The following is a 25011-nucleotide window of genomic DNA, read 5'->3' as shown; positions in this document are numbered from 1 at the left end:
GTATGTAGTATTACATTATTTATATAGGTGTATTTATATACCTATACGAGAATATGAGTAGGTTTATTATTCATAAGTGCGCACTCGTCAAGATAGGCAGTTGAGCATTCCGTGAATATTACTTTTTTGTGTACATGGTTATATGTCCCAAATCCCTTAGTTATAGAATATCGATATTAGGTGAACAATAGAAGTTAAGTATGTGATACTAAATTAATAGTTACCTATAACTTATAACGTTGTTAAAAAAAATTACCAGTTATTAATTAAAATTGTATCTTATGACTATTATCAGTTATAAGTTATAACATATATTTCTATAAATTAAACCAAAACATATATTTATATTAAGTACCCTATATAGGTATGCACCTATTAATTATAATTATTCTACGAACAGGGACTGGGAAAACGACAACGATATTTATATCTCGCGTATTTTATACATTTCTAGTTCCTAGCACCTAACTAAAATATGCGCCACAAAACTTGGATAGCACATTTTTCGTGACAATAAATATTTGTTATTATTCTTAAAAGTAAATTTAAGCACCAAAAGAATATAAAAACAAACTTACTTTAATTATCGACCCTTTCGGCGGAATCCGTGACGTGTGTGCACTGCGACGCCCACGAGGAAACGATCCAGAATACAGAACTTGGAATATTGTGATTTATGAAAAACAAAATTATACGAAACGCATTAGGTTTTTTGCTCAAATCTTCTTCGCTTATTGAAATTTTAGAATTATTAATCGACTGTGTCTTCTGCAACGACTTTGAGATTTGCCATAGATAAATAAATGATCGATATTATACTAGGTACGTCAATATGATGAATCCACGGATATAACATAATGCAACTTTTTATATCAAAGAGTTCCATGTTAAGGAACAATTTATCCATTGAAATTTGATATGACAATAAACCAAAATAGTTTATAATTTTGAATTTGAATTATAATAATATGATACAGGTATTATTTAAATTATTATTTTTTCGTTTATCAATTTAATTATTGATTAAGGTGGTGAATAGATATCAGAAGCACAAGAATATTTTTATAAGAGTTTTCAAAAGCGCCGAGGAAAACAACATAAAAATAAAGAAAAAACGGGAATTTTTACTCAAAATCGGTTTTCCAGAAAATCGATTTTGGTTTTTGGTGTAAATCTACAAATGAACGTATAAAAATAAAATTTTCACTGGTCGTTTAAATTTGCACACGATAAAATTTTAAAAATATTTCGATTTGTTTTGAATTGTCTAGGAACATTTTCTGTTTACAATTGTATTAGACTTTTTTTCTATGAATGTTAATAAAACTTTATTTGTTGGGTAAAAAAGCTTGAAAATTTAATACAACTATACAAGGCTCCTACTATATTGTCACAATTACATTTGAAAAACATTAAAAATCCTTAGTCACATTTTTTTTTTATAAGTACCTATTTAAAGTTCAAATCTAGACAAAATTCGGAAAAATTGCAAAAATTAGCAAATTATTTTGAATTGAGAATTCACAAAAATGTTTCTTTTTAAATCTAAGATTTGAAAATGTTATACAAGATTATTCATAAGTTTTTCTACCTTTATTAAAAAACAAAAATGTCTAGAAGCAAATCAAATTACATTTTTATAAGCGTTTGAATTTCATATTTTTACAACATTTGATATTCACTAGATTTCTCATGTAACGATTTTCTTCTTTTGTTGTAATTAAAAAACGGATGTCTGTAGATACTTGAAAATTTCACTTTATATTAGCATTTTCTATAAAACATACAATTTTGAAAATCATTTAGACTCTTTTTGAGCAGTTTACAGGCATCGTCAGTTTTTAATTTTTTTGTTTTTTTTTCTTCAATTGTCAATAAAATATTATTTGTTCGGTAAAAAAGAGTGAACATTTAATACAAGGCTCCTGATATATTGTTACAATAGCAATTAAAAATTATTAAAAATACATAGGCATACATTTTTTTATAAGCATTTAAAGTTCGAATTTTGACAAAATTTATCAAATTTCAAATTTAATAATTATTTTGTAGTTAAAAATTTATAAAATGTTCAACTTTTATAGCTAAGGATTGAAAATTGAAAACAAGGCTCCACGTAAATAGGTTATATATAAATTACTTTCTTCACAATAATATCATCAAATATACTTAGTAAGATCATAGGCTGACTGACTGTTTTCACTCAGAATCGTTTATCTTACTAAATTATATTATATAATTGAATTCAAATTTAACACCATTCATTACAGTGACCCACTTGTAACCTACTGTACAGCAGAGCGACATCCACTTACGTGTTTTTTAGTATGAAAACAATTTTGGAACGTTAATTTACAGTTATTTTGTTTTCTATAATGTTATTTTCATAGCTGGTTGGAAAATTCAAGGTTTCACTGAATAAACCTAGGTTTTTATAGTATTTCATACTTTATGTTACACGACACCTCAATGTATACCTATTATATAAACTAAATACATTATATGATTAACTGCTTAACGGAATACTATATTAACACAATTGACTACAAGACCTATTTTTCTAATACACATTTTGTAAGAACAGTAATTCAGTGTAAACATTATAGACATCACCTTTCATATTACAGAACTTTGTATGACTACAATTATTGTTAAACTTCATATACCTATTTTGTGAATATTTTGTAGGTAATAAATCCTTATAACAACTGAAATTAAGTTCTCGTAAATTAAATTAAATTAAGATCCTTATATCTATCTGTTCCTGGCCATGTTAATTTATAATTATATTTAAGGCATCCCATGACTCCCGCTATAAATGTATAGTTACCCCCAGGCCACATTACAGTAGGTACTTTAAGTTTTAACCATACCATATAATATATAGTATTATATGTACTTTTTCGTGTCCTGAAATATTTTATTCACTCCATACATTTTATACAACAAATTTTCCCAAAAATTGAATGCAGTTACATAATAAAAAAAAAGTGTTTATTCATTACAGATAATATTTAATCGAATTTGCTGAGATAACCAATTGTTTCAACTCATGCTAATAAATTCCTGGATGAATTAACAATACAACTAACACAAATTATAATTATACTTAACTACAAAATGAATTAGTTATTTACTCATTATGGAATCAATACATCTAGTTTTCATTAAAATAATAAAGATATAGTAAATTTAATTATTAAAATAAAATTATAATTAAAGTTTAAAAATATAATGTAAGTTTTTCAAATACATTAATGTAATTACATTTAATTATTATTCAAAAATAAAATACAATTTATTATAAAATCATGATAAAATTGTGTTTATATTTATATAGAATTTGTATTAGGTTAGAAATAAAACTTAATAACAAACTATTATATATTTATTTTATAAATATGTCAATACTTATTAATAATATGTCGAAATATAATTACTTTTAACTTATTAAAACTAAATTATGCATAAGGGTGTTCTGTCATCGATAACACCTACAAAACTTATAGAGCATATTATGCATCATTATTTATTGTTACAGTAGAGCTTAAGGGGATTTGTTACCGTGATTTTCTGACATAGGATTTTAGACGGGTTCTTTGCCAAACATACCAATTGATATAATGAAGTGATAAGAATTCTGAAAACAGATTTGAATTTGCCGTCTAGTCTACCTACTTGAAAATGACTTTTTCCAAAATTTTGATTTTTTAATTTTAACATCTCCAAAAATTTAAATAAGAACATTTTTAAATACTTTTTTTTAATATGACGTTTTTAGGAATTTGTGGGATAATATCAAACATTTGGGAAAGTCGATTTCAAATAGACTTGACGACGAATTCAAATCTGTTTTCAAAATTTTTATCGCTTGATTCGATAAATTGGTATGTTTTGCAAAAAACACGTCTACAATACTATGTTGCGCGTGTGTTAGACAAGGACAGAAAATCACCGGATGGAATCCCCTTAAGTTTCTGGTACAGATGTTTTTAGTTTTTTCCTCTTGATTTCTAATGCTATTTGTCTCCTGAATTTACCCATATGTTGTTGTGAAAAATTTAATGGAGCACCCCTTGATAAATTTTCAGCATACATACAAACAAATACTCCACAATCCCAATTATTCGTTTGTCGAGGGCAGTTTTTCACATTCGTTAATAACCAGCCACTTGGATGATAATCTTCTCCTTTTTTGTCATCATGTTCCAACATCAAATATTTCAATATTAATTGTATGCAATTCATATTACTTCTACCCATGCTATCATAATAATTAATGGATTTTTGTGGAAAGCAAACATACACTAAACACCAGTGATCTTTAATATGAATAGGTATGAACAATTTTTGCATTGAGAATATATCAATGTTTTTTGTCCAACGACAAACATGAGAGTATCCATAATCAGATAGAGCTTTGTAAAAAAATGTATTAAACGCATAAACTGTGTCAGGCGAACGTTCTGTGATTAGATTCATATAATCGTTTATAACTTCATCATTATAAAAAAGTTCATTAGGTACAGATTTTTTCTTCTTGATTTCTAATGCTATTTGTCTCTTGTATTTACTCATGTGTTGTTGTGAAAAATTTAATGGAGCACCTGTTAAAAAATAATCAGCATACATGCAAACAAATACTCTAAAATTCCTAGTATTCAATTGTTGAGGGCACTTTTCCACAGTCTTTAACCAGCCATTGAAATTAAAATTTTCTCCTTTTTTGGCTTGATGTTCCAAATTCAAATATTCCTTTATTAATACTAAGCAATTTGAATTACATCTACCCATGCTATCATAATATTTAATAAATTTTTCTGAAAAGCAAACATACATTAAACACGAGTGACCTTCAATATGAATAGGTATGAGCAATTTTTCCTTTGAGAATATATCAATTTTTAATGTCCAACGAACAGCATCAGGGTATCCATTGTCAGATAGACCTTGGTAAAAAAATGTATTAAACGCATAAACTGTGTCGGGCGAACGTTCTGTGATTAGATCCATATATTCGTTTATAACTTCTTCATTATAAAAAAGATGACTAGGTACAGATTTTTTTAGTTTTTTCTTCATAATTTCTAATGCTATTTGTCTCCTGAATATTTCCATGTTTTCTTGTGAAAAATTTAATGGAGCACCCCTTGATAAATATTCAGCATACATACAAACGAATATTGCACAATCCCTAGTAGTTGATTGTTGAGGGCACTTTTCCACATTCATTAATAACCAGCTACATTTATTAAAATCTTCTCCTTTTTTGTCACAATGTTCCAACATCAAATATTTCAATATTAATTTTAAGCAATTTGAATTACCTCCACCCAGGCTATCATAATATTTAATGGATTTTTGTGGAAAGCAAACATACACTAAACACCAGTGACCTTGAATATGAATAGGTATGAACAATTTTTTCTTTGAGAATATATCAATTTTTTTTGTCCAACGACAAACACGAGAGTATCCATAGGCAGATAGAGCTTGATAAAAAAATGTAGTAAATGCATAAACTGTGTCGGGCGAACGTTCTAAGATTAGATTCATATATTTGTTTATAACGTCATCATCATTATAAGAAAGATAACTGTTGTCATCCTCCTCCAATTCATATTCACCCTTTTCAATGGGTTCCAAATCACATGCAGTGTGCTCAGCCTAAAATCATAAAAATGGTTAATATAAAATAAAACTTGTTTCATATATCTTTAAACTAAAGTAATTAATAATAGGTACCTTACAAATTGATTAATACATGATAATTTTCATACGCATTGTGTATCATCTATGATACAAACAACTACAGTGTATTTAACATGAATCTATATAGATACTATTTTTGAACGTGCCACGGACTAAGATATATATTAATTTTTTAATTGGCAGTAGTCACACTGTAATTTACTACTTTGTTTCTTTTCTTGCTCACTCTATATCGTACACCTGACTTCTCTCTTTAATGCTGTCCATTACTTTATAGGTCTATGCATAATCCCATACCACTAAAGATCATATTTAGCACTAAAAACTACCACACTATTTATTATGTTTTTATGATTGTATCACCCATGACACATTGTGCATTGAACCGTACTTTAATGTATCACCTATAATACATTACGCAATTTTTCGGAAAATAACCTACCTATGTAAAATTTAAACATAACGACGTACATAAGTGCGCAATGTATCGTAGGTGATACAATTACTTAAGCTAGGATATATATTTTTATCAATAACAAATATTTTTCCAACTCTATCTACACATCAATTCACTTGAATTTTTTTTTTCGAGAAATTATGAGATGAAGTTTAATAAATGCAGGTAAGGTAATACAACTTGAAAAATTGTTCACAATTACACATTTTACTCTGTACTTTCTAAAGAACGAGTGAATTTACCACTAATTATTAGTCAAATTTGTGCCTAATTTTTGGCCAATGCTCTTATACAATTTATAGGGCATCTTAGAGAATTTTATTGATATTATTTTTAAGTAAGTTAAGTAAATCATTTTAAAATGTACAAAAATTGTACTGTTTAAAAACGGCCATAACTGAGTCTTTCTTCTTAATAAAATTATCAATAAAAGCCTCCAAGATGCCCTAGGTAGTAATCTTGCCTTTAAATTTACTCTAATTTTAGAAATTAGAGGGTAAAATGTATAGTTGTGAACAAATTTGTTATATTGTACGTTTATAAGATGGAGACAACAAATGTCCATGTGGCACCCTCTTAATATACAAAAAATTGTACGTATAGTTAGCTAAACCGCAGCATTGTGAAACTACACTATTGATAAAACCATAATTTTTAAACAAAAATCAAGCCTATTGTCTACTGCTTAATTCAAAACCATAATACCTACTTTGAAACAAAGACATAATGTAGATATTAGATACACTTGCCATCAGTGGCGGACTGAATTTAAATTTTAAATGACATTATAGATTTTTAGAATGAAGTTCTTACCACCACCCATCATAACTTATAACAAAGTTATGATGCAAATAAAATGTGGTCGTAGGAGCCAAGAGGTTGGGCCTTAACATGTAATTCTGTACCAGTAACGAGATGGCACTCCTCCTTAAAAAGTTGACGCAGCAGCATCAAATTTGAACCCTTCAGCCCGCCACTGCTTGCCATTATCCATCAACATTTTTAATATTTAGGTATAAAATAATATAATATTTATCTAAATTAACATACCCATGACTAAATATTACTTTATTAGAATATTATAAAAAAAATACTCATCATGCTTCTACGTCAATAAATTCATTATCAACAATATGAATTTAATTGTTTTAAATTTAAGTACAGTAGAAACTCAATTCATTTTCACTCCTGTCATCTGTCATCGTTAAAAAAAACGACATATGCAACGGAGGTCTTACTTCTCTGTAAAATACGGAACATTGCCGCTCAAAAAGATCAAACATTGAAGAAACAAAAGAGGAATGACTGATTATTTTGTATAGTATGAATGTTTGTATTATTTTTGTATGAAAATATGTACAGACATTGTACATTGATATATACGTTTATTTTTCATTAACTGTTTATTAGGTTAACCGTCATAGTCCCGGTCCTGACAGTGACAGTTAATCGAGTTTCTACTGTAATACCTTACCTGAATAATATTACATATTTTTGAATAGGTATTTATGTTCAGTGAGTAAACGATTCGTGAACAAAGAATACCCTATAACTCAATACCTTGTATATAAGTTTGAATTCGGTTTGTGTGTATGTTTTGCAAACCAAATTCAAATATATGTAGAAAGAACTGAGCATGATTAAATCTTTATTCGAGGTACTGAGTGACAGTGTTCCATGTTTTCGTATCTACACGGTAGGTATATAATAATATAACATATAAAAATAAGTAATAACCAATGTTATTCTTGTATAAACTATATACCTAGTAAAGTTAATTTACTTTTAACTTAATTTTAGTTCTTTATCTAGTCTATAAATGAACATGAGAATTATATATTTTTTTTTGCAACAAAGTAAGTAAATACTTGAATAAAATGTGCAAATAACAGTATTCCCAAAAATCAGACATAGATACATATGTTATAATATAATATATTGTTAAGTTACTTTAGTTATATAAAATATTTGAAAATAATTATAGATAATACAGAGCATTTGAAACTCATTAAAACGCCCCTAAAAACTAAAATTTGAGTAATAATTTTTAAAGTTTAAGTCTAACCTTCAAGTTTTTATAAGCTAAAGTTTGGGAACAAATGATTTTTTTATGGTTTTCAGTAGGTACGCCACTATTGTAGCTCAACACATTTAAGTATATTCGCTGTCATTTTATATTCTCTTCTTTTTTTATCAAATCTAATTATTGTACAAAAAAATTGTATAGATTGTAGATGTATTAAATAATAATAATAAAAAAAAAAAAGTTTATAAACAACAGATAATTTATCTGCATAACTAATTATAATTACCATTATATATCAAGTTTCTATTCAGTGTTCGCAGGAGAAAAATAATAATATAAGCAGCCACAAATGGTATACACTAAAATCAAAAAATACAATACTATAATAGTTATAGATACATGTAAGCATTTGAGAAGCCTCAAAATTAAATTTGAAATAATTAAAATAAAATGTAACATAATATCATATTTTACCCTTTAGACTATTAAACCGTAATGCAGGTATTCCTTGGACCTCCCAATATGAAATTATCAATCTGCAACATTTATTTAAATATATATTACACAGTACAAATTAAGTTTCAAACAATTTAATTAATTTAATAAAACAATCATTACAATTAACATAAGCACAATTTAGATTATCAAAAAATATTTCTTTTCTTTTGCATCAAAATCATGAACATCAGCACATCAGACGCACACTGTGCAAAGGCAAACGGCAAGTTGCACTCTGCTCAGACTCAGCAGTATAGAAAAGAGATTAACCTGACTCCGGCGGTCGTGCACTCCAGTCTCCAGCACTCATCAAAGATCATAATATTATTATACTCGTGGGGTCGGCATTTCAGAATGGCATGACGATTGAAGATGATAATATTATAATATTCTAGTCTTCGTGCTACATGGGCAATATACATCATCTATATATATTAGTATATTACTATCTTGGATTGATATTATTTAATATTTTATCATGATACACACATTATGCCATTAGCCTTTATAGCCTATGGTTGTCTACGACAATACTTTTATAGTTTTGTTTATCTGTCACGATGGCAACGACAGATCCATTGAACATTAGAGGAATCCATCTGTTTATCGTTTATGGACAGATCAAAGCTTTATAGATAATAATACATTGTTCTATGATAATACTATTATCTAATATAAATTATAAATATATAATAGTATAATACTATAGTTAGTTCATGATGTTAAGTCTGAGATCTGTATACTTTTTAGGACGCTACACCCACATGTCTTGTCTCCGTCTTACAAATGTACAACAAAGCAAAAATTGTTTTGTGCGGGACAACTTATATCTTTCTGTGTTTGTAGTAGCTACTACTAGTGGCTCCAAAACTACTGAATAGTGAACATATAGAGTAGAAAATTAATAATTATCTAAGCACCAGCGTGCCTGTACTTTAGAGTTTAGATAAGATAAATAAAATAAAAGTTATTTGCTTCTAAACATTTGGTTTTTTTCATTTGCTTATAAAAAATTATTGGATAGTGCTATTAAAAAAAAGCACGCTGTTGCACAGATCTTTTCTTCTTTACGTGTAGTGAAAATTTGGTAGTTCTACAACAAATATGGTGCGAGAAAAGTTGTCCCGCGCAAAACAGTTTTTGTATGTTGTACATTTGTAAGACGGAGACAACACATGCGGGGTGACGTCCTCTTAAGACTCAAAATTGATTTAAAAAATAATCAAGAACATTATCTGTGAAATATAGTTTTTATTTTTTCGATTTCACTTATACAAAAAAAATCTTATTGTTTCAAAATCCATTATTTTTGTGTTTTTCAAACTTGTATAATTTTTTTTGTAGTTCCGATTCTGAAAAAAATAAAAACGATATTTCACAAAGTTCTGCATTTTTTGTGATGAAAATTTTGTTTCATAGTCGTGACGGAAAATTTGCAAATTATTTTGTAATTAACAATTTATAAAATGTTCAACTTTTATATATAAGGATTGAAAATTGAAAACAAGGTTCCTCATAAATAGGTTATTATATAAATTACTTTCTTCACAATAATATCATCGAATATACTTACCTAACCGTCTTCGCTCAGAATAGTTGTACTTATACAATGAAATTATATCATTGAATTCAAATTTAACACCATCCATTACAACGACCCACTTGTAACCTACTGTACAGCAGAGTGCCACCCACTTGCAAACCTTTTAGATTCTGAGCGGAGCGATGAATTTATTGATTTTACAATGTGCGTTATTTATTTTTTTTATTTTTGTGTCTGTCATCACGGTTTGGGGCAGTAAACTGCTTCGATTTTCTTCAACGGTATCTTGTTCGATGGGAAAGTGAATCTAGTTGGTGCATTCGGGAGGTCAAATTTTCAAATTTTCAATAGATTTCAAAAGCGCCGGGAAAAACAACATAAAAATTAAGGAAAACGGGAATTTCTACGCAAAATCGATTTTGGTTTTTAATGTAACTTTAAAACGAATGAACGTAAATACATGAAATTTTCACTGGTTGTTTATATTAGCATTTTCTATATACGACATAATTTTCAAAATATTTTGATTTGTTTTGAACTGTTTAGAAACATTTTCTGGTTTCCAATTTTATTAGTCTTTTTATCTATAAATAAAACTTTATTTGTTGGCTAAAAAGCTTGAAAATTTAATACAAAGCTCCTACTATATTGTTACAATGACATTTGAAAAACATTAAAAATCCTTAGTCACAGTTTTTATTTATAACCATTAAAATTCAAATATTGACAAAATACGGGAAAATCACAAAAATTAGCTAATTATTTTGAGTTGAGAATTCATAAAAATTTTTCTTTTTAAATCTAAGATTTGAAAATGTAATAAGTTTGTCTACCTTTATCCAAAAAAAAATGTTTACAAGCTGCAAATTAAATTAAATTTTTATGAACGTTTGAAGTTCATATTTTTAGTTTTTTACAAGATTGGATATTCACTTGATTTTTCATGTAGCTGTTTTGTTATTTTATTGTTATTCAAAAACGAATACGAACTATAAAATTTTGAAAATATTTAAACTCTTTTTAAACTGTTTACGGACATTGTCAGTTTTCAATTTTTTTAGTTTTTTTTTCTAAAAATATCAATAAAATTTTGTTGTTTGGCTAAAAAGCTTGAAAATTTAATACAAAGCTCCTACTATATTGTTACAATGACATTTGAAAAACATTAAAAATCCTTAGTCACAGTTTTTATTTATAACCATTAAAATTCAAATATTGACAAAATACGGGAAAATCACAAAAATTAGCTAATTATTTTGAGTTGAGAATTCATAAAAATTTTTCTTTTTAAATCTAAGATTTGAAAATGTAATAAGTTTGTCTACCTTTATCCAAAAAAAAATGTTTACAAGCTGCAAATTAAATTAAATTTTTATGAACGTTTGAAGTTCATATTTTTAGTTTTTTACAAGATTGGATATTCACTTGATTTTTCATGTAGCTGTTTTGTTATTTTATTGTTATTCAAAAACGAATACGAACTATAAAATTTTGAAAATATTTAAACTCTTTTTAAACTGTTTACGGACATTGTCAGTTTTCAATTTTTTTAGTTTTTTTTTCTAAAAATATCAATAAAATTTTGTTGTTTGGGTAAAAAGCGGGAAAATTTAATGCAAAGATCCTGATATATTGTTACAATAGCAGTTGAAAAATATTAAAAATACATAGGCACAATTTTTTTTTATAAACATTTATGTTCAAATTTCGACAAAATTTAATAATTATTTTGTTGTTAAAGATGTATAAAATATTTAACTTTTAAAGCTAAGGATTGAAAATTTAAAATAAGGTTCCACGTAAATAGGGAAATATAAAAATTACTTTATTCACAATATTTTCATCAAATATACTTATAGTAGGCTGACTGACCATTTTCGCTCAGAATCGTTTTTCTTATACAATTATATTATATCATTAAATTCAAATGTAACACAATCCATTACAGTAACTCACCTGTAACCTACTGTACAGCAGAGCGACACCCACTCCCCCAACTTTTTTTTATTATTTTTTTTAATATAATGTTTTAAATTCAATTAATTTTTTCCATTACTTTAATATAATATACATCTTTAACCCCCCCTCCCCCTAACCTTTATACTTTAACCATTTAAATACATAATTATTAAAGTTATTTATATGATTTGTAGGTAACACTTTAATAATTTTAAGCTCAATTAAGTAATAACGCATGATTTTTTTACACAGTTTTTTGGGTTTTATCTCGGGTTTAATGTAGGGAATTTTTTTTAAATTTTAAAATTTTCACATTTCATAATTTTATATACCTAGTGATATTGTTGGTAGGTTAAACTTCTGTTTTGGAATAGAACAATAGGTTACCTATATCACATTTTTGTCGCGGCATTCGAGTTTTAGACTAGTATAACTAGTATTACCAAGGCTGGGCAGGTGGCACTAACGAGTTAAAAATTTAAAGTTAAGTTAAAAAGTTACTTTTATTTTAACTTTTTAACTTAACTAGTTACTTTTTGCTTTTCATTAACTTAACTGTGAACTTACTAAATTTCTTTCTTAATTAACGTGAAATTAAAAAGTTAATTTTTCATTTTAAGAAGTGAGTTAAGTTAATTTATTTTGTTTTTAATTTTATAATATTTCACTATTTCAGTCTATTTCGTTTTCATGTCAAAAAATATGTATCGTAAATTGTTTAAAGTTAAAAATGTATATCATTCGAATCGAACTTATATGGAAGTACTGTATGAAGTATTAACACTATATCCTACAATTTAGTTTTGGGTTGGAAAAAAATTAGGTACGCTAGCATTGTATAAAAAAATTAACTTTTTTTTTACTTAATAAAAAGTTAACAAAAAGTGTGTATTAACTTTTAACTTAACTGAGTTAACCTATAGTTAAATTAACTTTTAACTTTTCGTTATTGGTGCTTACTAACTTAACTTAACTGTGTTAAAAAAATTATCAACTTTCCCAGCCTTGAGTATTACATACTAGTATAACTAGTATTACACGTCATGTCATTCTAATAGTATAAAGTTTGGCCATGTATTTATTATAGGCGTAATGTACATATTAATATATAATGAACATATTCGTACTATCATTGATATCGGTGTCATAAGTCTCTACACAATCGTCTAGTATATGTACCTATTCATTCTCTGTAATGTTATTGTAAATCAGCTTAATGAGATTGCCAAGTTCAAATTGGTCATCAACATCAGTAACGTTAATACCACTTTGCCTAAAAGCAGACCACAAAAAAACATTTCTTCACTGTCTCGGGTCGAACGTTTTTCGAAGCTGTAGACACCCAATTGCATCCAAAACGTTTATTGTCAGGGGTCATTGCGATCAGCATCCAAATTGGAAGTAACTTTACGTAGTAATTGGGTACGATACAGCTTTTTAAACTGCTGGATTATTCCTTGGTCAAGTGGTTGACACTGAGATGTAATGTTCGGTGGGAAAAACACAAGTTCAACATTTTTAATTTTTAAATGAGGATAATGCGATAGCGATATGTGTTTTACTAACTCTAAACTTGTCTGCGAACGCACGAATACCCATATTTGTATTACATGCTCGAAATTCAAGAATCTCAATTTTTTAATTTAAACTTAATCTCTTTCGTTTACTACCCATTGCTACAGTGTTGGGTAAGTTACTTTTAAAAAGTAATGAAATTACGTTACTCGTTACTTCAAATATTTTAATTTAAATTATATTTGCGTTACTTAAAATTAATTTTAAAATCACGTTTCATTACTTTTTCATTAATAAAGTAATGCGTTACAAATAACGTTACTTTTTTTTATAATTTTTTTTTAACCATATTCAATTCATATGATTTAATTATTATGTATATATTGTACAATCATAGACCTAGTGATAATAGACCTATATTAGTATTATGTACAAATGTACAATCATCTCACCTGTATGGCTATATAATCATAAGTCATAAATCATAATTAATTTTTATTAATATGACCTTTATGAAAATAGTGAAAATGTCCCCGTATCCATAAAAACATCTGCTATTTAGAGGTGTCCGTTAATGGAGGTTTCACTATATTGTAATGATATGCTCACACACCATTATAATAAATAAACTAAAATCTTAGAAAATAATATATAACGGCCAGACTGTCCTTCGTGGAAATCGGCCATCTCCAATAAAACCGTTATCACCGTCAAAAAGGTAAGATCTCTATTATGCTGGTTTCTTTTATGCTACCAGAGAAAAGAAATGGTAAAAAAGGTCTTTGCCGCCGAAGAGAAATCTAGTTTGGGGAAGTACAAAAACCTTTGATAAAACCGCCTACCACTCTCTGGTCGGCATATTCGTGTCGTCCCTTAAACTAGTGCATGAGCACCAGCTACCTGAATAACAACCTCTCAAATCTCAATACCGATTTCAACGAGCGATAATTAGTGCGTTCTTTATTTTAATTTGTGTATTTGAAGTATTACTTTGTGACACCTAAAACTCCTACAACATAATCTACAAACAACTGAGAATCAGGTAAGGCAATTAATGTAATATCTTATATTGATTGCAGGGGTGCATGTAAACTTCGCCAGGAAAATATAACAGGTAAAATTGGGTTCATGTAAACTCCACCAGTGATAAAAACCAGGTAAAATTGAGTTCATGTAAACTCCGCCAGAGAAAAATATCAAGTAACAGTAAACACTATATAATTTATATAATATAAAGATTATTATAAATTTGTTTGTTTTTATACATTAATTTTTATTATTTGTTCGAACGACTATTATTTTTATTTTTAAGTTTTTTATATTTTTTTGGCATATAATTATTATTATAGAATTATGATTTATACTGTTATTTGATTTATTTCACTGCGGAGTTTACATGAACTCAATTTTACCTGATTTTTGTCACTGGCGGATCTTACATGAACCCAATTTTACCTGTTTTATTTTCCTAGCGGAGTTTACACTAAAAAAAGGTTCTCTTGGCGGAGCTTACATGCCAATTATCACACACCCAATTATATTGTGCGGTATGTTTGATCTAATTCTCGAATACACGATCTCGAGAACCTCCGAACACCTGGAGGAAGGTAATAGCGTAATTTTACTATTTTAACATCTGATTTTAATATAACTATCGACAGTAGTCGTTTTTATATTTATCGTATTTTTACGTCATTACAGTAAATATCTAAGTGGAAGTCCTAGCAAGTACTAAACAACCTATATGACCTGACGGAGTGACGTCCTCGCATATAGTGCATAAGATGTGCATAATCAAAAAACTATTAATACTGGACGTGTAAGACAAGAATAAATATCATAATTCGTAATAAATAATAATCATTATAACTAGCAATTAGCATAAATAATCGTCAAACAACTAGGTATTATCAGCGCTCATCACTAGGATAGTTTTTATATTATTTAAATCGGTTGGTTTGTTGTCGTCTCAATTCTCAAGTACTATACATATAAATAGTGTGCTTTGGCTTACGTGTTTCCTAAATTAAAACAACATCTGTCAAATGCTCTTAAATTAATTAATATTAAATTGATTTCTGTATTTTTCAATTTAAAAAAAATAAAAAAAACATATATCATTGTAAAATACTAAAATGAATACATAAGTTATTTCAACGAGTTAAGAACGATGGTGCAAATTTATGGAAACCATTATTTTGGAAGTTATAGCGATCCAAAGTTTGCGATTTCAGGTTTAATACGCATGCGCGCAACACTTCTTAATGCCGCGCGGAGGACCTTGAATTTGGCAACCGGAGCCGGTAGTCGAATGGAGCCACTATAATATACTTTTGTGACTAACAGACTGGCCATAACAAATTTGTCTAATTCCGAGTCCTACCCAAGGTGGTTTTACACAGCAAATCGGGGGATATTTTTTGTATTTTGTATTATTTATGAAAAACGTAAACGTAAATTTGTTATACCGCAGCGCGTGGCACTCATGTAGCGTTGCGCGCATGCGCATAAACGTAAAATCGCAAACTTCGGATGGCTATAACTTCCAAAATAATGGTACCTACGAATTTTTTTTTGCACCATCGTTCCTAACTCGTTGAAAAATAAATTCTAAAAATGTGCTGGGTAGCTAAAGTGAATTAGTTCCAAATTCTTAAACAGAAAAAAATATTAACGAAAAATAATTCTAACCTCACAAGTGTTTGAAGTGCCGTTGGGTTGTCAATTCAGGTAATCCGCCTTGTAGATCAACACTGCGTCGGTATACATAACGTGACTGTGGCACCATGCGCATGTAACAAACGAAAAAAATGACGACCGATCTTCAATAAAAAGTTGGGTTGAACTCTGACTTTTGGGTCTGGAGAAAAAAACGGGAAAAAATGACTTTGTCCATATCACAGGCACAATACTATCACTACATCAAAGCTACACAGTGTTGCCATAACAATATTTTTATATTCCACAATAATAATTTTATACTACATAACACGGACGTTGTAAATAATATACTGGTTGCACAACTCTCTGAAATAAATGGACCCTCTCATAATATTGCTTTATCATATTATACTGAACAATTAATGAGCGCTCCTTGTGTGATATTTTTGAAACATTAACCATATTAACCATAGTCTGTATAACAGTTGGTCGCTAGAGTTCACTACAATCTAGTTCTACGGGGAGCCTTATTACATTGTTCTGTGTCTTATCACTAAACATATTGAACGGTCCATGTGTTATAAGCAATTTAATATAGGAGTTGTGTAACCAGTATATTATCTTAAACCGTGTTACGTAATAATCGCAAAAGTATTCCAAGTTCCAAATAATCAATTTATTCACTCGTTCATTTTCCAAAATATCGCTGATTAAGTCCAAAATAATATTTCAAAAGTGTAACCTATTACGACGAGCACGAAGCACTCATTTTACTCAATTCAATTGATTTTTCGATTTTCCGACCGCTTGGCTTTTGGGTCTGGGAAAAAATGTCGAAATATCGAAAAACATCTAAGAGGTTTTTTATTTGTATACCGTTATAGAAAAATATCCGGTAGTCGTATGTTTGATTTTTCGAATTTTAATTTATTATTATTACTATTAAAGCGTTGAAATAAAATTCTGGCTGTGATGTGGACTTGACATGATAAGATATATTTATCATACATATCACACACGATAACAAGTTTTATAATAAAAGTGTTCCTTGATTATCAATCCTAATAATCCGATGTATCATCAGATGGAAAACTAGATGAATTATCATAATTAACAAGGAACACACGGATAGATAATATAAGTGTACCTACTCAATTTGGCCCACGAACTAAAGTTATATATACTATATACACTAGAATATATACTAACCCATCACAAATTAAATAGGTATGTCAGCAATATTACCGGTTTAGTAACAAATCGCGCACCCACCCTCCGCCCAGCCTTGTACTGAGACGTAGGCATTTCTCCGGTTCTCATTGGTCCACCGCCGCCGCCGCCGAAGACTCCACCACTACTCCACCGCACAGCCTGTTGGAGAAATGTTTACGTTACAGACATGCGTATCACGAGATGCTGTCATACCTATTTAATTTGTCATGTTCAAACCACAGACTAAGATAGTGGTTGTTAGTAATATGTAGTCTGGGGATTTTTTTCCTAGGGTCGGGGATTTTTTTTCCGGGATTCGTATGTGACTAAAACCAAGTCAAATGTGATAAATTATAAACATGTAAATAAATAGTAATTACAATAATATACATTGGAGAGAAAATTCAAAAAGTATAAATTTATGGTTCTCATATATAAACATAGATAGAGCGTGAATCGTACTTGCCCAACTTCACCCCGCACAAGCCTACTCCTAACCTTAAGCGGGCCCGTGATTAGGCGTTCGTTTCCAGTCCATACTATCTTAGTCCGTGGTTCTAACCTATATCTTAGTTCGTGATTCAGCCGCGACGCATGATGTAATTTTCAACACCGCCGTGCGACGTTGCCAATGTCAGGCCACAGAATTAAGAACAGCTGATCGGGCTCATAGAGATTAAAAAATATATTATCTACGGTGCCGTATTCATTCTTATAATGAATTCCGGATATAATAAACAGAATATATATAAACGAATTCCGTGTGATCCTAAATTCATCAACTAATCTAGCAGATTGTTTAGTGGATTAAAAATTTAAGGAGCGCTTTTTTTGTTATTACGCTGGAACATGACTGTTAATACTTGTAACCACAATAAACCACAATTATTATCATTTTCTTATCAATTGTGTGGTTTTTTGATTGGCGTAAACAGTTTTTATCAAATCCATCCGGTCCAGCCGAAAAATAGCAGATTGCTGATAAGTCAATCGGCTTTATTACCTCCCCTCAAACTAATTGGGCATCCGCTGAAATTAGGAACAGTCAAATCCAGCGATTGGCCTATCTGATGAATTTAGGAACATATGAGTATGCACGGAAAACAACTTTGTTAGATAATAGTAGATTATAGACTATAATCTACCGTGATTAAAACAGAACAATCATAAAGTAGAACCACAGATTAAATGAAAACAGATTTTAGCATCACAGATATAGATAATAAATCTGTTTATTATCTATATCCTGTGTTTGGCATTGTTCACTTCCTATGCATAATCAGTATAAGGGCCGATCTTACAAATATGTCCGGTAAACTGTATGGATAATAAATATATGGATAGGACATAATGGTCTTATCAGCGGTCTTCGAGGGGGAACAATTGTGGCCAAATAAAGTATACCTAAATCGAGTATCGACTATCAATCGCGGCTATGGATAAAGGAGCCTCAATCGCCTTCCCCCCGGGAACGCGGCCATAAATATATTTAACATAGCCGGGGCCTATCCATATCTTTATTATCTATGGGTATACTCTCAGTTAACGCTAACCGAATGATAACAGATTTTATTGCCGGCTAAATTCGGCCTAAAGAACCATATATTAAATGATCTAATAGCTATCCTACACTCAAGGTGTATCCGTCGATACACCTTATAGTTAGGTGGGTGGTCATGGACCACGGTGATTATAGTATGACTAATGACCCTAAATGAAATATAGTTAAATACGAATAGAAATACTAGGTAATAAATACTAAATAGTAAATATATTTTAATATTGGATGTAGAAATTGTTTCAATGTTTCAAATGAACAGTACAATAAAATAGCTCAGAACATTATATTATATTATTATATTATGAATTATAATTATTATATATGAATAAGTAATCATTAATTGATGTTTATGTCTATACCTATAATTGGAGATAAGATAATTTTTATATTTTATTCGTTTCATTTATTCTGTGGTTATACAGTAGGTACGTTTCAATATAGCTGAGTATTGAATGAAAAAAAAAATAATCACTAAAATATTATTAGTTATTGTTTGTCGTGTTGTCGTTAATCGTTATTGATTACTACTTATTAGTTATTATATTGAGTACGAAGTATGAACTACGAATACCTAAATTTGAATTTAAAAATATAAAGTTATGTCTGATTGACCATTTTTACATGCAAATATAGTATAAAATAGGTAGTAAATTGAATAAAAAAATTTTAATTTATTTTAGATTCTGAGTGGAATAATGTGTTTTTTTTTTTGTGTGTCTATAGTCACTAAAAGGTATAATAAAGATTAAAGGCACAATAAAAATGCTTCAATTTTCTTATATATTATATTTTATACAAACAACAATATTTTCGAATGCAATTTTATTGTAAAATTAATTTAACCTAACCTAACCGTACGGTTATACTAATGCCTAATATTAAAACAAATTACTTTATTCAAAAAAATATTAGGTATCATCAAATATATACCTACTTAGTAATGGTAAAAGGACGTTTCACCCCCGTCGTTTAGTCCCCGTTAAAAAAGCGAGTCCACGGACCTTTCGTCCCCGTCTATTATTAAGATAGGACATTTGGCCTCCGGGAGTTAAGTGATGTTATTTACCTACCCATAAAACGTTTGGCCACTGGTATTTTAATTTTTAAATCACTAAATTAATATTGCTTTTTTTAATTTAAATTTTTCAATTATTTTTAAAAAAACATACACTTTCAATATAATTTATATTAATATGTGGGGATGGCCACAAAATGTTAATTTGATTTAATAAAACAAAAATCATTCTAAAAACAATTCTGCACAAATAGTCCGGTGTTGCCTACCAACGACTTGTAATAAAATTCCAAATTTTGATTTTTTTTTTCGGTTCCTGCTCTAAGCTAAAAAAATTGTATTTATAATTTGAATATTGATGTTTAATTTGTTCTCAGTTATTTCAACTATTGTCTTCATGAGTTAAATTAACGATAGTTTTAGTCTTTCAAAACTGTACTCTTACCCTTTGGGATTTTACATAATATATTTATTTATTTAATAAATATATATTATTATTATTATAATTATTAAAACCAATAACTTTTTTTAAAATATTATTTTTGGGAATTTCCTAACTTGAGTTGTTCAGCGACAAATACGACGACAACAACAAAGATAATATTAAATTCCGAAGGCCAAATGTCCTATCTTAATAATAGACGGGGACGAAACGTCTGTGGGCCTATTCTTTACGGGGACGAAACGGCGGGGGCGGAGGCGAAACGTCCGCGATTCCTTATAAATTTGCAGTTTTTTTAATTAAATAATAATTATATAAAAAAAATTAAGTAAAATATCGAAAAGAAATTATGTTAAATTATGTTTTTGAGATTAATTCTCATAGAGTTATATATATGTATACATCCTGTATATAATTTATAAATATATTATTTAAATAAATAATGAAAGAAAGTATATAAATATGTAGGTATGTAAAAACAATTTAGCCTGGAGTATTATTAATATTGTATGTAATCATAAATGATTTTGATGTTATACATAACTATTGGGTATTAAACAAAATAAAACATGACTCATTATAAAATCAATCCTACATTTCCTACATTGTTTATGATGGAGGCCAGAATTCGGAAATATCTTTGAGGATAGTTTCAAATGCGTCTTGTTCTCCGAGACGTGTTCTCCACATAAACTCTGCCAAATATGATTCTAGAAAATTTCTGTTAGTTCCACGACGCTTTTTATTGCCCCATTTAGCAGAACCCCACAACCTCTCAATATGTTGGGTGTGAGCCCCTGTGTCCGGATCGACAAAATTGTAGGTAACTCACAAATAAACTTTCATCTATTTCAACAAAAAGACCGGGACCACCAATTTCTTTATTTTGATTATTTTCAAGCTTCCATACACATACCTCACGTAGATAATTACTCCAATCAACCACAGCATTTTGTCCCATATTTAGTTCACGTTTACAAAATGTTACTGAAGACATTTCTCGGGCCCAGTAGTATATGAAATGGACAATTGTGTGTATTGGTAGTCTAGAACCAGTTAGCCAATTATTAATCCTCAAACCATTTTCCTTTCGGCAACTTCTTTTCTGACATCGCCATCGCGATCCCTTGATGGACATTATATGGCCATTTTCACACACTTCACTAACTTTGATTATATTATGTTGTTGTAAAAAGCTAATTCCAGTATCACTGTTTGAAACAATTGTAAGTAATTTAGTAAAATTCATTTTAACGTATAAATCGAATTTTTTATTATAGTAGGTAATAAGTAAATTAAATAGTAAACGAAAGCCAGCAACGAACTAATATCCTATATCATAAAAATGATAAAATGTAGTTTACTCATTTTCTAAAATAGATCACAAACGATTAGCAATAGCGATAAATTTTATGCGATGTACTGGAGGGGCGATAACAAACAAGTACCATTTATTAAATAATAATATAATATATATGACTTTTTTTTAGATATTTAGCTTCTGGAGAAACGTACCGTTCGCTGTCTTTTGCTTTTCGCATATCACACAGCTATATTAGTATTATTATTAAAAATACATTAAAATCTATGAAAATGCATCTGTTACCAATTTGTATACCTAATCCAAGTAAATTAAATATGAAAGATAAAGCTAATGCATTTTGGACAAGATGGAATTTTCCAAATTGCATAGGCGCTATCGACGGTAAACATATTCAAATGAAGTGCCCAAAAAATACCGGTTCATTGTATTTTAACTACAAAGAATATTTTTCTCTAGTTTTATTGGCCCTAGTTGATGCAAATTGTAAATTTTTAGTCATTGATGTTGGGTTATGAACATGGTTATGAAGGAGACAGTGGCATATTTGGAAAATAAAAAATGGACAACAAATTTATTCTGGAGATTTTAATTTCCCAGAAGATGAAAAACTACTAGGCACTGATAATTCGACACCATTTGTAATTGTTGGTGATGAAGCATTCAGACTACATAAAAATATTATGAAACCCTTTTCTAGATCTTCAGCTAGACAAGATAGAGCTAAAACTATTTTTAACTATAGGCTGAGTCGTTGTCGAAGAGTGACAGAAAATGCATTTGGATTACTAGCACAAGTTTTTCGAGTATTTAATACTGCAATAGCAATTGATGTCGAAGTATGTGACGATTTAATAATTGTTGCATGCTGTTTGCACAATTTATTGAGAGATGCGTTTTTAGAAAAAGACAATAAAATTTACTATGAATATGATGAAGGACAAACTTTTGAGATGGGTAGTTTAAGAAGTAGAGGTGGCTTTGCAAGTGCAGATGGTTTTGATGTGAGGGAAAAGTTTAAACAATTTTTTATTCAAGAAGGAACTGTCCCGTGGCAAAATCAACAAATTTCTAGAACATCGTCAACCAATACTGCTTTTATCAACAATCAAATTTAATTATTTGATACTTTCTAAAAATATACTTTGCCATTTTTAAAATAAATATATATATATATTAGTGTTTTTAAGTATAATGTAAATTACAAGGGAAATCTTCATACAATAAAAAACCTACAAAATGTTATACAATTATTTGGCTATTTAAAAATAATTCATTGTACTCGTATACTAATATACCTAATATCCTAATATATCACAGATATTAAATGATAAATATTAATAATACTAGTTTTAATATTATAATTTATTTTTAGCTTATTGTAAACATACATTTACATAAATGTACTTTTAAAATACTTATTCTTAAAAATAGACCATGTTATTTTAAAATAATAATTTATTTTAAGCTTAAAGAAAACCTCTGTTGTACTAATCGTAATATTATAATATGAAAAACCCTAATATATATACTTTATATTCCTACAATGAGTATTTATTACTAGTATTTATAGTTTATACACACTATTTATTATTTATTATATTTTACTTACTACTACGTCCAACGGTTTCACTGATATTCTTCCAAATGGCATCTCTAATATTTAAATCTTTGTAATCATTGTTTTGAGGATTATAAATAGGCAGATTTTTAGCAACACATTCAACCAGAGCTTCATCTTCTACTTTGCTAAATTTGGTCATTGGATCACTCATTGTTGAAAGACACGACCAACGTCAACCAGCAGTCAATCATAAATGAATGTCATAACCTCATATCATAATTTTCTTTCAAAATAACAAATTAATCGCGACGCGAACGCGAAGTGACTGCTTCAAGAATCGAATTTAGATCGCCGACCGCGATCGCGCAAAGAAAACCAACTGTATTTAATTTACATTGTATCAGTAGTCGCGCGATAATGATGCGCGATCTTAGATCGGATCGCGTTCGCGATCGCGCAAGGGAAATCGTACCTTTAGTAATATATTATAGGCTGACTGACCGTCTTTGCTCAGAACCGTTTTTTGTAGATATACAATAATTTTATATCATTTAATTCAAATTTAACACCATCTGTAATAGACCCATGTAATAGTGACCCACTTGTAACCAGCTACTGCCTATTGTACAGCAGAGTGACACCCACGTACCCGCATTTATTTGCAGGTGTGTAGTGTAAATAAATAAATTATTGATTACTAAATTGTGTATCATGGTTCGGGCGGGTAGTTAAATTAAAAATTTGATACACCTTTATTTTGTTTGATAGCCGCCACTGATTAGATCATATACCTACTATGGATGAAGCCACAGCGTATTAAATCAATACAAAAAAACGCTGCCGATATAGCGACGAGTCACTGAATTAGGTGGTCGATATGCGCATGCGCAATGCGATTTCTCGCATATTTATACACAGATACCTATTATACCTATGGGAAGTTGCATTGCGCTTGCGCACATTGATCACCTAATTCGGTGACTCGTCGCTATATTGACAACAAAATCATACGCTGTAACTCCATCCATAGTATATGATATAAGATAACCACATACGCCAACACTTAGATATTAGATATTATTTAGTTAAATTGGTATTCCTAACGCTAATTTTTCGTCAGTTTTCCGCTATAAGTTTTATGGCGGTGTGGTCGCCCGACTAATGAGAACCGCTAAATTATATAATTAACATTTAATAGTTTCAACCTGTTGACATGGTCGGACTGATATTGGCATTAGCCAGTTTTTGTTTACATCTAATACAGGCCCTATTACAATAGTTAAACGATGGCAAATTTGAAATTATACAGGTATGTCAGCAATATTACCGGTTTAGAAACAAATCGCACACCCACCCTCCGCCCAGCCTTATTCTGTGACGTAAGCATTTCTCCGTTTCTCACCGTCGCCGCCGCCGCCGAAGTTTCCACCACCACTCCACGTCACAGACATGAGTATCACGAGTTGCTGACATACTTGTATAATTTGTCATGAGTTAAGGCCCGAGCTCACCAAAGTTGGCACGA

The 25011-nt window shown here is 29.4% G+C and overlaps 1 protein-coding gene across 2 annotated transcripts; it reads right to left on the bottom strand.

The window, feature by feature from the left end:
* Nucleotides 1–3330: 3330 nt before the first annotated feature.
* Nucleotides 3331–23773, bottom strand: LOC132952259 (uncharacterized). Of its 2 annotated transcripts, XM_061024492.1 has the most exons (5): nt 23535–23773; nt 16402–16570; nt 8670–8731; nt 8482–8554; nt 3331–5667 (listed from the first exon to the last, which is right to left on the bottom strand). In XM_061024492.1, the coding sequence occupies exons 4-5, from the start codon at nt 8482–8484 to the stop codon at nt 3970–3972; spliced, it is 1701 nt and encodes a 566-aa protein (XP_060880475.1). In that variant the 5' UTR covers nt 8485–8554; nt 8670–8731; nt 16402–16570; nt 23535–23773; the 3' UTR covers nt 3331–3969. The 2 variants fall into 2 exon arrangements, with proteins under 2 accessions (XP_060880475.1, XP_060880476.1); XM_061024493.1 differs by lacking the exon at nt 23535–23773 and having other exon boundaries at nt 16402–16588.
* Between the last annotated feature and the right edge of the window lie 1238 nt (nt 23774–25011).

This window comes from Metopolophium dirhodum, chromosome 9 (assembly GCF_019925205.1).
Source record: "Metopolophium dirhodum isolate CAU chromosome 9, ASM1992520v1, whole genome shotgun sequence".
NCBI classification, from domain to species: domain Eukaryota; kingdom Metazoa; phylum Arthropoda; class Insecta; order Hemiptera; family Aphididae; genus Metopolophium; species Metopolophium dirhodum.
Note: the sequence above shows the minus strand (reverse complement) of the source record. Positions and strands in the feature narration are given on the sequence as shown.